This window comes from Cyprinus carpio, chromosome A23 (genome assembly GCF_018340385.1).
Source record: "Cyprinus carpio isolate SPL01 chromosome A23, ASM1834038v1, whole genome shotgun sequence".
In the NCBI taxonomy this organism is placed as follows: Eukaryota; Metazoa; Chordata; class Actinopteri; order Cypriniformes; family Cyprinidae; genus Cyprinus; species Cyprinus carpio.
Window position 1 is genome coordinate 17,498,551 of NC_056594.1, and position 17,709 is coordinate 17,516,259.

The 17,709-nt window shown below is 36.6% G+C and overlaps 1 protein-coding gene across 3 annotated transcripts in view; it reads left to right on the forward strand.

The window, feature by feature from the left end:
* LOC109073535 (plexin-A1-like) overlaps positions 1 to 17,709 on the forward strand; it is a 195,536-nt gene that overhangs the window by 81,598 nt on the left and 96,229 nt on the right. For all 3 annotated transcript variants that reach the window (XM_042713505.1, XM_042713507.1, XM_042713506.1), the window contains exon 4: positions 13,682 to 13,813. In XM_042713505.1, coding sequence (XP_042569439.1) covers positions 13,682 to 13,813 — 132 coding nt within the window. The remainder of the gene's footprint in view (positions 1 to 13,681; positions 13,814 to 17,709) is intronic.

A 17,709-nucleotide genomic window follows, 5' to 3' on the forward strand; every position in this document is an offset into this window, starting at 1 on the left:
TGTCTATCTATTATTTTTTTGAAGCACAGATACCCTTAAAAGCACTTCTCTCCCTACTTGCTGAAATTGCTCATTTGTGGTGTCTTCAGTCACGCAGGAACCCCTTTACATGCTGCAGTAGGTTAATGATTTAGTGTCTATTGTAATACAGAATGAAGGCCTGGAGTAAAGAGAGAAAGAGAGAGAGGGGATATAGGAGAAAAAGAGAGGGTAAAGAAAAAGGTGTTTATGGGGAATGTGTGGATTAAAAGCCATAATGTTGATGGATTGTTTTAATTTGCTAGCCTGTGACCACAGAGTGGGAGAGACGCAGATGCTCAGGGACTGTTTTTCCTCTCACTCCCTCTCCTGGCAGGAGGTGTCACTGCAACTCAACCCAGTTAAACACCCCCAAAATTCCCCTCTTGCAGGAGATTGGAAGCTGCTTAATGTTATAAGATGTTTTACAGTCCTGTAGATGGTTTTATTGTCTGCTTGAAAGGTCAACCTATAGCTTATAGACCAAGGTGCAATTCTAGACAGTTGTCCTTTTTGCCCTTTAATAGGCTGGTACCCTAAATATATTGAGTGCTGGTGTCTCATAGTGCATTTTTGAACATATCTCAATGTGTTGTAACCTAAAAAACACTTACAAAATTTTACACGCTTACACGAGTGACCAAAGTTTTAATCTATGTGCATAAAATGACAAAAGATCCAAAAATAAATCAAGAAATGGACATTGTTCCTGCTAAAGCCCCATGTATACTGTACTGAAACTGTGTATGGAATCTCCATTTATCATAGTAAGAGGCTTTTAGTATACAGTATTTTGTAGTAGTCACAGAAATTCTTATTATTATTTTACAGTATTCACAATAGCTGTGATAAATATATTTTAGCAGCAACAATGATAATAATTAGTAAACAGTAGTATTAATAATAATAAAAGAATAATACTAAAGAATACTAAATAATAATTATTTTACAGTAGTCACAATAGCTGTGTTAAATATGGTATTTTGGCAGAAACACTGGTTACCATTATAAATGTTTTATTGATGAATTTTGATGTTATTCATGCTGTCATGCTTCACTGCCCCATTTTAGTTATTTCAAGCTTTAATATTTCTCTCAGTAAAACATGAGCTAGAAAATCCCATGAGACAGAGACATAGCCTAGCTGTTATCACTACACACTACACTGTGTTTAGTGAACAGCTACATGCTAAAGGCTGATAGCAGCCTCTCTCTCGTCATTAAAGCAGTGTGTATGTGTATGTGTGCGTTAGTGTGGTCAGCAGGACGGCACGTATACAGTATGTTGAGGTAATCATCACTGACCCTTCCTGACCTGCTGCGCCTCCACATTAAGCGATTAGCGTGACGCTGCATTAGTGACCCTTTGTGTCCCTGCTGCGTGAGTGTCACTGAGGGTTACGGGGAACACGACAGCTCATCTGAGCATCCAGCACCGCAGTCACGTTCCTAGTCCTTAAATATAGAGCTACGTTGAGTAAAATGCTGCTGTTTCTAGCTTACTTACGATTCCTGCTGTGGGCTCATTGTGTGTGTCATTAGCCTAGCTAATGCTAATGCCAAACTATATTGGAATCAGTTGTCACTCTCTTGTGTGATTCTCATGAGGAGCGCTATTTGTGTGGAGATAATGTTGATTTTGCTTATGTAGAGCATTTCAGTTCAGTGACTTTAAGTTCCATTTTAGTTTACACTTAGAAGGTAGCTGCCTATTTAGACAGTGAGGTGTCTCTCTATGATTTGAACAGAAAGGTTTTGTTTTGGATGCTAGTCCACAACATGGGATTCTGGTATGCTGGTTTTTCACTATTTTTCTAGCTCAGGAAGCATTACTCTTCAGAACCCTTAACCAACACTCACAGAGTTATCATATCATCTTAGTTTTAAAAATTGGGGTCAGTAAGATTTTTTAACGTTTTTTTTAATTTTTTTATTAATTTAATGTTCATATAATATTACTATCAATGTTGAAAACAGTTGTGCTGCTGGGTAGTTTCGTGGAAACAGTGTAAGAGTTTTCAGGATTCTTTGATGAGCTTTAAAAGCTTTATTTTAAATATATTTTTTATTTTTGATCTTATAAATGTGTCCTTGCTTTAAATAAAATTATTAAGTTTTGGAAAATAAAATCTTACTGATCCCTAACAATCAAAGTTGCAAGTGAGTTTGTGTTTTAATAACATATTTTGATAACATTTGTCCTTTTTTAGAACTTCAGTAGTCATCTTAATTTTTTTTTTTAATTAATTAATTTTTAAATTTTATTTATTAATAAATTATTTAGTTGATGAAGTTTTTTAGATTAGGTTAGGTTAGGTCTACTAGGTTAAAAAAAAAAATCTTATTTTCCTCTCATTTTGTTTCATATCATACACATATCACTCTCCCCCTTCATTTGCTGAAGGTGGTGTTAAGACACATAGCACTCTCTTCCTAGATCAGTCACTAAAAACGTCCAATTGTTCTGGCTTTCTCTGTAGAACTGTTCTCTTAAAGTGCACACACATACAAAACACAAAACATGCATGCACAATTCATGATTTATGCTGGCAGGAATTTTTGTAGAATGGGTGATATTCTCTTGTCACCCAACACTTTCCAACAGAAACGGAACCTGGTGTTTCACTCTCATTAGCATACTCTCATCTGTGTGTGTGTGTGTGTGTGAGAGAGAGAGAAATGAGAGTGAACAAACTTGAATCTAGGTCGTGTAACAATATGCCGCGCTACAGTTTGCCGATGCCCATAGGAGACAGTGTGTCTCTCGTTTTATCTTGTGTGTTTTTCTTTTTTTGTCAGTGCCAGTGATAGATGCCTGTGATCATGAGTTTCTGCTGTGTATCAGGGCTATCTGTTCATCTGTGTCTGTGAGCATGTGCTTTGAGGATGCTGACAGTGCATACTTCATGTGTGCATGCAAGCAGCAGGTTTGTGAATCATTTTAGTTGCCAGTAAGTGCATTTTTTTTAGCAGTCTTGAAGAACTACTTCGTTGGAACTGTAAAGGTCATGACCTTTACTTTATAATAACCTGAGAATTATAAAACTCTGTTTTCCAGGCCTGACAAGAACTTAATTAAGGCTTACAAGTCATGGAGAGTTTAGTTATTCTCTGCTGTAAAATATATGCTTCATAAAATATTATGCTAAATAAGCTAGATATTGCTCTTGTGTGGACTAAAATTCTGTTTTCAGTGAATTGGTATATCGTTTCACAAATTATTCTGAATATTTCATTCCCAACTAACAATTTGCACTGAATGTTAGAAGAGGTATTTTTTTTTTTTTTTTTTTAGCAAATATTTCATAGAATGTAAAAGCATGGCACTGCGCAAGGTATTTTTTGAATCTGATTGAGAAAATATTTTGATTCAGATTTTTACATGCCTAATTTTGTTTTCAGGTCCACTAATTTTGTTTCAGGTCCATTACAAAAAAACAAAACAAAAACAAAACATGGTTATTGCAGTTAAACCATTGTAACCACAAATGTTTCTGCATGGTTGTGACAGTCCCCTATATTTACACCAGAGCACAGACATGGTGTCCATTGCTTGGACAAATTGTTAGCTCGCCGAGGTTTTTCAAAGAACAATAAGCTCTTTCTCCTCCTTTCTGATTTAGATTCCCAAAGGGTGACATGTAATGAACAGCTAACAGAAAAAACCCCACATGTTACCTGCACAACTAATCTATAGATGTAATTGGAAAGGAAGCATGTTCATTCATGTTCAATCTGTCCTGCGGTTCTCTCTCGTAAATGAAGGCACATCTAACGTTAACATCGTTTAGCTGTTTCTTCAGAGACGGCTCTTTGTAGTGCTACACGCTTGTTTACGCCCCTCTGGCGTTTCACGCTACACAGAATGTCCTCTCGGGTCCGCAGGATTCCATTTGCCGTCGGTCGGTGCTGAGGAATGTCGATGTGGATGATGTTTCTGTGCGAAATATGCTGAAATGCTGTCAAATGGATAAGCGTCTTTGAAATGTGCTCCTTTCCGGTCTGTATGGAAGGTTAAGTGTCTCGATATGCATTGACATTTACTGTAGACGAGCCACTTAATTGGCAACACACACTTAGCCACCTCCGTGCGCATACACGCATAAACATTCTCGAATTTAATTTCAATCTGTCTGTGCAATTTATGAGCTAAATGGAACATTGAATAACCCACTTCGGAATTGTAGACGAACACTCGTGACTAAGTTTGACTTGGAGGTATTAGTAACGCAGATGTATGTTAATGTATAGGTATAATTAATCTTCAGACATCTCCATCGCCTGTGACACTGTTTTACTCGAGGGAAAATTTTAGAGCTTATTTTCAAATGGAAATTTTCTTGGAAGTCAAAGCTCACTTCTACAGCTTCAACACTCATTCAAATAAAAAACAAATACCCTTTAACAAACCCATAAACCTTAAACACTCAAATCGATCCTGTTTGTACTGGTTTTTATAAGAGGTGTCATGAATGGTTTTATATGATTTTGGTCTAGAAGTAAATAGCCAATGAAATGCAGGTTTATAATTAGTTTCAACCCCCAAAAATGTGGCTAATATGTCAAAGCACACTGTATTATAATAATGTTTACCATTTTTACGGTTTACCATCAGTCTCAGGACTGGCTAAAGGCAATGCTTTGCTTCACAGAGGGAGCTCTTCCATGAAGATGGCTTCACTGGGATTGTTTTGACCTGCTCACCCTCTGCAGATTGTATCTTGCATCTCTCTCTCTCTAGTTTTCAAGCACCGGCAGGTAGTTTCTCCCAGCGGAGCCTGTCCTCATGTGATCCTCTTCCTCTGAGCTCAAACGCAGTGTTTTCTGTGTGCTCAGGTATGTCAGATTGTCTTCCAGGGGTGAGATTGGGAAAATGCCGCGCTCTCTCTCTTCGCTTTGATGTGTCAAGTACGTTCACATCCTTATGGGAGAGTTTTTGTTTGGCTCTGTCAGTATTATTCCCTCACTCCATTGTTGCAGATGGCTTTTTGGTGACACTTGCTGAGAGCCGCCATTGAGAATTACAGACCCGTGTCAAACAGCGTAGCTTGTCGCGTGGAGTGTGACCCTCAAAAGTGACACAAAGTTTGGGCCAATATTTTGAGAACCATCTGAATGCACCATTCATAGCCTAAAAAATTTAGCTTGTTATGCTCTGTTTGCAACACTGACCCATATTTTGTCAATTTTTGTTGAGCTTGCAGTCATGGGGGTGTTCACATTTAGTCAAGCATCTGTTTGTGGAAAATAAATTTAGCACTATATGTGACCTGCTCCATTATTACGCTGTTTTGACCTTTTCCATATGGTAAAAATCTGGCTAACATATGTAGAGAATACATGATAAATGCATGTTGTAAACCTGGTTCAATGTAAAAAAATATATCAAAATATAAGAAAAAGGGGCAGGGGAAGAAACATTTATACATGCATACATTTTGGGTGAATGCAAAATTAATTAATACACAAATACATTTTGGTATATTGTTCAAAATATATTAAAGAAAAACATTTGTATATTGGAAATATGTAGAATGGTCACATTTTCTTATCTTATTATATATCTTATAATTATCTTATTAGCCATATTTGTCCTGGTAAAAGTGCAAAATTATATATATAAATGTATATATATGAATATTATTTTACATCTATATATGTGGGTTATGTATTGAATGTCAAAGCAAAGTCTTTGCTTGTGGCTCAAAACAATTTTTTTTAGTATTAGATTACTGAGATTTACATTTACATAATTAAGACATCAGTTAAAGATTAAGTGTAATACAATGCTCTTATAATGTAGTGCATATAATTAACAATAAATGAATGCTTTAGACAATATGCTCTTCTCTACAGATATATCTCTAGCTAACTAATGAGCTATGGAAATTAAATGACTTATACAAATATAATGTCAGGTGACATGTTTTAACTGTAATAAGTTCATAATTAAACTGACATAATTTGAAAGCTGAGACTTTGTTTACAAAAAAAAAAGTCAAATTTCGATCTCACTGTGACTTTCAACTAAACATAATTGAGTGCGTCAGAAATGGAAGAAATATACAGTAAAAGAGTGAAAGTTGGGTAGGTTCAAATCCGGAAAAAATTCCTGATTTTTCCCAACATTGAAGAAAATGCTTTGAGAGAACTCCAATTTTTTCACATGTGATAACCCAGTCATGAGTTGATGAAGTTGGCATTTGCGTTCACAAACAAGCTGTCTGGATCCCCATTTAGCATTCAGAGATGATGTATAGGCAGGCGCGATGTGTAGTTAAAGAAATCGTGGCCAGAGGCTTCCCTAATGACTATTGCAGTGTTATACTGAGCTCTATAGCATCCCATTTATTTGATATTTTTGTCCGTAGCTCGCTCTTGTCAGAGGTTTGAGTGTATGAGAAGTGGCCTGGCAGTTCCAGCGTGCAGTTTGTGACAAATGGAGATGACTTAGGAGTTGCTTTCATACTCACTGCAGGGCAAACTCCCATTTTTTCCACCTAGTTTTAAGCGCGCAGTCTGTCTTGCTTGACTGCCGGTGTGCGTCTGTTTGTGTCAAGAGGACCTGAAGCGGCAGGGTGGAGGTCTGAGAGAGGAAGACAGAGAGTGCGAGAGAGCGAATTGCGGAAAGACATCAAGTAGGAAAATAGAAATGAAATTCCTTGCAATGCTCTGAGGAGCCTTCGAACCCGGGGCCAAATCAGATATTGCAAGGGAAGTGGAACAAACTAGAATGAGCTTGAGCTGCTATCTGCTGCACAAACTGTCATAATGAAACGTTTACAGCTGGGGTTAGAAAATAGGAGCTTTGAGGCCACCGTCTAGAGACCTCTATGATTAGCCCGTTCTCCCTTCGCCGCACTTTCTGAGACTGCCTAGTTCCCAATGCCCACGAGGTGCACTTGTTTTCCCCGTAAAACCCATCTGGGCCGATGAGTATATTTTGTCTGTGCCGCACAACAGAGTTGTCCCTCGGTGAAGACTACGAGTCTCTCCGTGGCTTTCAGGGTATTGACCTGCTTCCTCCAGTACACAGGTCGTTTTTGCATCACCAGGATGAGGATTAGCATAGCGGGACAGTTGAGCTGAGTTTAATTAATATGTCTAAGTCCTGCTCTGTTGAAGCATCTGGTGGGTAAAAATGGTTTAGTTGGTACACAGCGTATAAGGATCTATTGTTCTATCTATTGTTCTATCTGTCATTCTATCAAGTGTTCTATCTGTTGCTCTATCTATCTATCTGTCTGTCTGTCTCCATCCATCCGTCCGTCCGTCTGCACATCATCCTGTCATTACATTGTTTCGGCATTCTATCATTATTTGAAATATATATTTATCTGAATATATTTGCATTGTTTCAAAACGTTTTTAAAAATATATACATATTTTGCATTTGTTATATTAATATTATTTCCTCTAAACATAACTTTGTCTAAAACATTATTTTGTCTCAACAATAATAAAATAAATAAAACACTAAGAACTACTACAGTCATTTGTTTTAAATGCTACAAGTGAATTTAGGCATCATAACATTAAAATCCGGGAGGGAAAATTATATTAATTTTGATATTAGGAAAACGTTTAAGAATACATTTGTTATTACATTGTTATTAAATTATTGATTAACTTTATAGTGTTAGATGATGACAAAGGTGATATAAATGACACCATGTGCAATTAAGCATCGTCCATTACTGTATATATACTGTTAGCACATGCACCTCTCTCCTCTTCGAATCTTACCTATGGCTGAAAGATCCTATTTTTGCATCTTGTTATCTGCAGTGGTGAGGCTATTTGCCATCTTAGTTACATAAGCTGCGTCTGCCTGTCCCAGGAGTGCTCCCTGAGTCTCTTCCTCCAGGCTTGGCTGGATTCTTCTCAGGGGAAGGAGTCAGGACGGACAGTGGTGGCAGCGTGTAGGGCCAGCACAGGCCCAGCGTGGGCCTTCCGTCTCATTAATTAGCCAGTGATTGTGCTCAATCAGATGCAGATCTTTACTTCAAGGGCTGCATATCAAAGGCATGAATCTGGCTGCTGGTTTATTATTCACAGAGAGACCTAGTTATGTCAAGAGCATGCGAGTGGAGCTTGTAGCAGCGGCGGGGGTGAGTGGCGGAGGAGATGCTTTACCCATGGAGAGCCTGAAAGATTAAAAAGGGTGGAGGCTGCCACATGCCTGCCGCTCTCCAGGGACCGAGCATAGACTCCCCTTCTTCCTTTATTATTTCACCCTCTTCTCTCGCTCACTCCGTCTTCCCCCTTATCATTTAGTCACTGCGATGCCGCACACGACAACACAAAGACCGAACAGATGCGACATTGATCTTCAGCGTCTCCAGCTGGATTATACCCCTGGTTTATTCAAGCCATTCAAGCATGCAAAGACCAACCCAGCTCCTGTTTCCTTGTCTTATTAATGATGAAACTCACCAGGGAGTGGGCATTGGGTCCCTGGGAGCCGCGCAGTGGCGTGCCATCATCATGCCCACTGGGACTGTCTGTCCGCAGCTGCTTTTTGGCCGGCGTCCTATAGCAAGAGCAGCAGTATGGCAGAGAAAGATGATTAATTTCACTGAGTAATCTGTCACGCTGATCAAGCCCAATGAGTTTGTGTGTACCAGGTTCTGTTCTTGTCGGCAAGATCCAGACTGTGAAGTCCGCAGGTGCCATGGGAAGTCTTGGATGCCCTCCAGAAAAGGGTCAAAGAGGCCTTCAGAAGTACTGCAATACTGTACTCTATATAGCATGGTTGTGCTAAATTCAATATTGTATAATTGGCGCACTTTTCATAGAATGGCTTTTTAAAGCTTTTAAAGTGTGTGTGTGTTTGTGTGTATATGTGTGTGTGTGTGTGTGTAAATATATACTGTAGATAGCATTCCCATTTAAAGGCATTATTATTATTATTATTTTATTTTCTATTGTTTGAAAGTTTTGAATAGAAAATAACAAAAAAAAACTATTAAAATACAATAAAAAAAATGATGTATAGATACATATATTACTAATCAATAATTCTGAAAAAAGTAATTTTGATATTAATATATATCGATCTATAGATCTAGACATATCGATACATAGATGGATGCTATTTATACATATAAATATAAAATGTTTAATATATAAATATATTATTTATGTATTATTTACAAATGTATTAATTTTTTAAATTATATTTGTATTTATTTTATTTTTAATAGTTTTTTTGTATACTTTTCCCCCCATTTTTTTAAGCAAGGTTTTGTCCAACCAGAATAAAATTACTGCTTGTTAGAAATTATGGTTACACTTTATTTTAAGGTCGAGTTCTCACTATTAACTAACTATTAACTGTGAATTTTGCCTCAAACTCCTAATTTGGTGCTTATTAATAGTAGTAGTTATTAAGGTAGTTATTAAGTTTAGGTATGGGGTAGGATTACTAAAATATATCACATGTGCAGAATAAGCAGTGGTTGATAAAGTACTTGAAAGCCACACTTACTGTAAGTAAAAGTCCACATATCTTACTAGAAAATTACTATGGTATAAGTTAAAGTCAACATTTAGAATATTACTTGAGAAAAAATTTTAAAGTATGTGTTATTTATTGTACTTAAGTATGAAAAGTTTTTTTTTTTAAATATTAAACTTATTAAAAGTATTGAAAGTACAAGTGCAAGTAAATTCAAAATAAAAAAAAGGAGCAAATAAATATAAAAAAATCATTTGAGCAGCAAGATTGTGTTCATTTTTAACTCTTTCTTCCATTTTGTATCTTTGGGTGACTTCATCTCGTCCGAAGACTCTTTCATTCCAACATAAGAAAACAGTTTTTGCAAATATGGAATCTGTCTATGAAGTGGCATTTATATTCATTTACACAGATTGTTTAGTGCAGCTCAGAGGGGACATGGATGCATTTAACCAGCAGTTACAAATGCATAAATAATGTTTTGTTTTAAACATAAACATTGAATATTGATATTTGAAAAGTATTAAAACATGAAAAGATGTGAAATTAAAGCCACCTGGCTAAGGTCTCTCGCAAAATGCATTTTGTCGTATGCTTTTTGAAAAGAGCTCTAATGATTTTTAATTTGCAATATTATAGCTAAATTTCCTCTGAACACCCAATTGAGGATGATGTGCAAACGCTGAGGTCAAACTCCACCAGCAGGAAAAAGTGCCCATGGAATTGCCAGCATGCTTTCAATCCTGCATTTCAGCTCAGCATCCTTTATCGATCATATTCCAGCGCGTTGATGTCAAGACACGAAACGTACGAGAGCGACCTCATGGTCCGCACATTAACCGTGGCTGAGAGGGCACTAATGAAATTGGATTCAGGCTCATCTGGAAAGTGCCCTCCTGTTTGATTTAATTAGCCAAATGTCTCCGTTCCCCATCCAAGCCGGAGTAAAATGATTTTCAACAACAGAGAGTTGATGGGTCGCCGCAGTCTCCGGCAGAGAAACGCCTGGGTTTCGTGACAAAACTCCTGTCAATCATTCACTCCACCAAAGCTCTCATAGTATTTCAGTATACACTGAAATTTTAAGCTGCCCGTGAGGGACAACCTTCTTTTTTGCTTTTCTTTTTTTCCCATCTGAAGGCTTACATAAGAGGCGGCCACAAGCTCTTTAATGTCTAGGAGACTTTATCAATGCACCGACTGTTGACCTCATCGATGTCATAAGGTCACATACAAATTCAGATGTAGCTACTTTACTTCATGTTGACAAAATTGAAAAGGCTAGACCTGTTTCAGTTTGCTCTGTAGCTGTCAGGAGTGACCCTTCAATGAACCCTGGTCCACCTTAATTATTGTTCATCCATAGACCAGCATTAAAGAAGACTGCAGGGCTCTGTTTCTTAATTTATAGGTTCCTATTTTAGGTTATTACCCAATGCGCTCATTATGTGTGGTCTGCTGCAGGAGGCTAGACATGGTTGCTTCTGTCCTGAAATGATTCTGTCATGACTTAACTGTAATGGGACCATAAACATACGAAGATAATGCAAGTAGCAATCATGGAACATATTCATCTAATAAGGCGGTATGAATTCAATATTTGTTTTGGTATGAATGATTTGAGTGCCGTACTTTGAGAAGTCATCACCAAGGACATTCGTCTGTTTTTTAGTTTAGTTTATGAATTATATATAATAGTTTTAATACAATTGTATAGTTTTATGTTAATACATATATTTAAAAAAAAATTTATAATATATAGTATAAAATATTTTAAATACATAAAATAAATATTTAAATAAAGAAATGTATAATATAAAATCTCATACATTTCTTATAAATTCTTTTAAAAATCGTATTTTTATAATCATATCTTTCACATAATCTTTTAAATATAAAATGTAATTAATACTATTTAATAATAGTGGCATTTAGATATACTTTTTGTCATTGCTTTGTCATAGTGCTAAATCTTTGAACCAAAGTGCACTGGAAAAAAAAAAAGCGTATAGACAAATTTTCACTTAGATATTCCTAGTAAATTTCACAAATAATTTTGAAGATTTGGAAGTTACACTATTAATTAAGCATGAAGTAGAAATACTGAAATAGTATTTCTTTGTAAAGCAAACTCCAATAATCAAAAAATCATTTTCACAGTGTGTCCTGTGATCCAGGAAGGGATTGAACGTGGTATCTAAAGCAGAGACAGTAGCAGTAAGCCTCCAGACTACGGTGTATTGGGATTCAGCAGCAGTCAGTGGGGAGAATTGGATTTGTTTTTGTTTTTTCACCTTCCAACTTCCATCTCTCCTGACACCTTTATTGAGGCAGCGTGAGATAGAGAGTTCACTAGCTCTTCCTGCTTCTTCTCTTAAGCGAAAGATGGGCCATCTGCCAAGAATCTGCTTTTTGAAGAGTCATTGCACAATTACGTCAATCTGCACGACTCTGAAAGAGAGAAGAGAAATGCAGATGGCAACTCTTGCTCAACCTTGAAGAACAATTATATATGTTTAGCCCATTTAATCAGTTTCATATGGTGGGGAAACTTGCAGAGGAGTTTGTTAGTTGCATTGTCATGCAACTCTAACATTGTTAAGCAGGTCCAAAAATAGCAATAAACCAAAGCATAGCAGTGGGCAGTATTTTTTAGGTTAGTATTCCTGCTCCATGCGGCTAAAGCATCTCCCTCCTCTCGTGTGTTCTCCTGCACAGAGACAAGGGAAGATCCTTTCTCTCTGTCTTCCAGCTCGCGTCCCACTGCAGGAACTTCAGCTTTACTTGGCAAGAGTTCTAGAAGGTTTCGCTGAGGGAGAGGTTATGCTGTCCTTGAGCTGTTATCTGCCACTACTTCATAATGAACTGCGTCCTGTGGAAGTAATGCTCAATGAAGTGATGGAGGCGGAGACGGACAACAGACTCCAACTCCCACACTGCTTTGTTAAGCTTCCAAAATCATTGACAAATTTTGTAAAATTTCCATGCCTGAAGTTCAACCTGGAAATTAAAAATGGAAATATAATCCAAAAAAAAGAGGTTAAATTCAATAATTTGAACGGTAATGGAAATGCGGGTAATGGAAATGGAGCTATAGAAATGTAAAACATTTGAAATATCTCAGTTATTAGAATGATTATTATAATTAAAAAAAAAAATCATAATAGTTGTCATGAGTAGACTTATTCCCTATTTAACATCCTTTTCGCTATTTGTGTTTTAGTTAAATAAATATTTTGTTTTATTAATTATGCTAAATATTCAACAACCAATAAGTATTTAAAATAAGTCTGCAGATTTAAAACCATTACAGAAAATGCCAGTCTGCTAATTCTGTCCATGACCCATCTAAAATGTTGTTCTATAAATATGGCATTTTACATGTGGTTACGTCACGCAACTTTAGGTTTTAGTTAAAGAACAGAACTGCTGATTAAGTTGGCTCTATTTTCAGATGTTTGTAGGTGTAATTTTAGTTCTCTTGATCCGGCTGCTGGGTTTGACCCAAATAGGCCACACTGTCGACTCCCAGGTGTGGGCGGCTGAAAACTTCCTGCAACTCTTTCGCTCTGTGATCTGGACCTTTATGAGTGAAACCGAACTGCTTTAGCGGCTTTCGTGTTTTTGTAAGTGGGTCGTCCAGTGCTCTAGTGTACACCGGTGCTGCAGGCGCTCTCTTCATTAGCGATGGGGTGGTGTCAGAGGGCCCAGGTAATGCGCTCCCATGGCGCTCGGCGAAGGGGACGGTCATTAATCAGCGGGACACGGCACCAGAGCTGAGCACATCATTAGGCTCTGAAACTCCACGGGATGTGGGGGTCACGCTCTGACCCTGCATCAGTAGGGTTGGGGAGGGGGTCTTAAAGGAGGTATGACTCTGGGTGATGCTAGGGTGGGCCAAACAGAGGAAGGAAGCAGAAAGAGAGGCTGCGGTTATTATTGACCAAGATCCATTAGTTTAGCATCGGTCGAGGCCAGAGTTACTCCCCTTTAAGTGTCAATGTGAAGGCCGCAGAGTTAAATGGCTGTATTATGTAGCTTAGAGGGACACCAAACCAAAAATCTTTTGACGGTTTTCATTATAAACCCATTTTTCTACCTTTTGAATGCCAGAATGCTGCACAAAGCGATCAGCCAATCAGATCACAGGCAATCCAAACAATGTTTGATGTGTATTTAATGTGTCTTCTCTGTTTCTTTCAGATCTTGGTGAACTCCATTACCCAGCCTGCAGTGCTGTATGAGAACGTGGTGGTGAGCGAAGGGAACCCAATTTTAAGGGACATGCTGTTCAGCCCTGACCATCAATACATCTACACCCTCACAGATGAAGAGGTAAGACTTAAGGGAGTGTGCTGTTTGACATTGATGGTCGACAGGTTTTATTTGGCTAGCCCAACGGACAAACAGTGTGGTTTGGTCACACATCTCGAGTCCCCAAAGACGGCAACTAGAGAGGAAGGTACACATACACCGAATGAAAGTTCAAGTGAAGAGACACTTTTTCCAAACATTCGGTTGAAATGGCAAGAATGATTTTTACTTTTATGCATTTGGCGGATGCTTTTATTAAAAGTGGATTATGTTGCATTTTAAGGTTTACATTTTATCAATTCATGGATTCCCTAGGAATCGAACCCATGACTTTGGGAGTTGCCAGTACCACTCAGTACTGTTTAAAATAACAGAAATGTTTACAAGGGCACTTTTGGTGGCCTTTTCTTAGTCATCTGGTCCAACTTATCATTTTCATTTTATAAGTTTTAAGTTTATTTTAAAATAAGATAAAAAAAAAAATGGGAAGAAATAGCGGTTATAAAAATATAATTTTATTTATATTTAATTTATTATGTTATTACAGTAGATTATATTATATTTTACTTTTAAACAAAATATAAAACAAAATAAAACAAAACATTTTAATTAGCATATATTTTGTCTAAAGAAAATGAAACCTATTTTCACAGCCTTTTTTGTAAAGAAGTTAAATTTAATATGTAAATAAATCTATATGTAGGCACAATCTACTATATATTTATTTTCAAACTAATTTCAAACATTTTAAAATGTCTTTATTAAAAGATTTTTAAGATGATGAGTAACACCAACTTTTGACTGATAGTGTATACAATAGCTGGGTTGGACTTCACTTTTGTGAGTGTATGAATATTGAAAATGCTGCTCTATTATTACAAAGAAAAAGCTGTTCATGATGTGTATTATTCACTGTGCTGTTTCTTTATTCTGCACAGATTCACATGTTGAATTAGACTGTGTGTGTGTGAGCATGTGTGAAAGAGAGAGCCCCGGAACGTCTCCTGATTGTCTGCATGTGATATTCGACACTGTGTCAGCCCCCTTCCCACTAGAGAATCGAAAAATTCCTCTTCACCCCCGGTTTTCCACACACAGTACACACAAGCGGCGGCGCCTATAAAATGTAATTCACCACTTATCAGAGAAAATAAAAATAAGGTTGAGGAAGGGCTTCTCTGATCTTTTGCTGATGGAAAAGAAAGTCGTCCAAAACCCCCGTGAGGAGGTAGAATGATGTCAGATCCATGGTGAATGAGGTAGTGAGCACCCCCACCATCCCCGGGGGGTAAGTTCGGAAGCGAGGTTCAGCTTCCTGACAGCCTGAGGAGAAGCTGTCCTCAGTCTCTCTGAGGGCCTGGAGACTCCGCAGTCTCTCTGATGGCAGCAGACTGAAGAAGCTCGGGTGAGTGCGGATCACCTGCTTTTTCGGGTCCATCCTGGAGGGAGGTCTCGAGACTTTCTCAGCTGCTTCCTTTGTTTTCCCTCTCGCTTTTTTCTTCGTGCTTTCATGTTCTCCTCACTAAGGGCTGATTGGAGTGCTTCCTGTCTTCCTCTCATTAAAGGGCATTTCCTTCATCACCATAACCCCATTCACTCTCCACTAGCCCAACATCAAAAAAAATCAAAGAACTGCAACCAACAGCCATACTCAAAAAAAAGACACTAAAATTATATCAACAGTAAAATACATACAGCACAAGAACCCAAACACACTCACAGTAAACCAGACAGGAGAAGAACGTAATCACCCTCACAGTGATTGTGCACTGTGCTATGATATTATGTTGTGCATTATAAAGATTGTTGAATGCATTATAAAGCTATTCTTAAATGTCTTGATGTATCTCTGAAAGCCTGTCATAAACATGTTTGAATCAGTTTTCACCCCAAAAATTATATTTAAAACACTGATATTAAAATAGAAAAAAAAAACACATATTTTTAAAATAACAATTATAATTAAAAAAAAAAAATAACCACATATAAAGCTTTCATGTTCTCCTGAAATTAAGCACATTAATTAAAAATAACAATAACAATAACAAAAAATCAATAACTTAAAAAAAAAATTAAGCACATTTATTTATAATTATCATTATCATTATCAAAAATTCATTACTGTAGAGAAAAAAATGCCTTATTCTCATTACCATGCAATAAATATCCTGTTACTGTAATACAAAAAAAACTATAATATACTGTAATATATATATATATAATAAGCCTATATAAACATATATAAAAATAGATATAGACTATATTATATATATATATATATATATATAGATATTTATTTGTTTATTTGTATATTATGGGTAGTATTTGTAGTTCCTTTATAATTATTTCAGTGTAAAAAAAAATCATCATTACATCAGACTGGACAATATTCCTTGCTGTATGACATTGAGAATTTAACGAAAATTAAAAACAAACTCAAACATAAATGAACTGTTTGCATTAGATTACATAACTCTGCATTCATGTCACAGTGCAAACACCTTATGTATATATAGTATATATATATTATATATATATATATATATATATATATAATATAACATATATATATATATACATATATATACATATATACATACATATATATATATAGTATATATATATATATATATATATATTATATATATATATATATATATATATATATATATATATATACACACATATACAGTATATATGTATATGTATGTATGTATATTGGGATGTTTTTGTGAGATTCACCCTATAATTTGTTATAATCATATTTTGTCATAAATAATTGAAGCTACAGTTAAAATACATTATAATACTTACCTATTCATGGCTACAACTTAAAAGAGTTTGATGCATTATGAATGGATTTTTATGCTCTTTAAAGATGGCCTCATGAATATGTAAGTATGACAATGTATTATAACTGCTTTCAGTTATTTACAAGAACATGCAACTTATTCTAAGGATGCATTAAGAATACATTTACAATACATTATGTATACAGGCTTCATTCACAAGTGTTACTCAATATTCATTTCCCAATAATTGATCTTTGGTGAACAAGATTTCTTTAGACACTGAAGAGTTCAAATGTACGGCATAAATAAACAGACAAGGAGAAAACGTCCAGTCATATGGGGGCTGACCTTGAATCACTCTGTAATTTACAAACTAAGCCAAACCTCTGACCTTTAACCTCAGTCAGACTCTTAGATATAAGATCCATTGTCATTTACCGTGGAGTACAGCTACCATTTTGTAGGAGAGATTTAGACTTAGAACGAAGGAGCTATACTGACGATGTTAGATGATTTTGTCTCTACTTTGATTTTATGTACTGTAATGGTTCCCAGTTCACACACACTAACAAACACACACACACACACACACACACACACACACACACACACACATACCTACCTAGACATACAAAAACATTTTAGCTAAACCAACACTGCGATCCATCAACGCTCGGCGATAATTGTTTTTAATGTATCCACGTCTTCAGATGGAAAATGTTCTGTAATTGGTATAGAAGGTTTCTGTATGAGTGCCTCTGATACGGGCAGCATATAGATTGCATATTGAGAGGGCGGGCTTCATAACCCTTCAACACATTAACTTAGTGCGAGGAGTGTTAAGCTAACGTCCTTTAAATGGAGCCGTGTGTATTCGCTCTGCGCTCAGACTGATATTGATTTAAGTGCAGCTGTAAATGGCTTTGTTTGGAAAGAAGGTTTTATGGAGGAAGAATGTTTGAACTATTATACAAACGAGGGGGAGGAAGTGCTTCTCTCACAGGAAGTTGTGTACATAGCACTAGCGATGGCCACACAGAGTGATGAACCGTTTCTCTGGAGGTTGAGAGGCATTGTAATGGAGATGAGAGCAGTGTTGCTGTGGTCAGCGTGCGGCTGAGAATG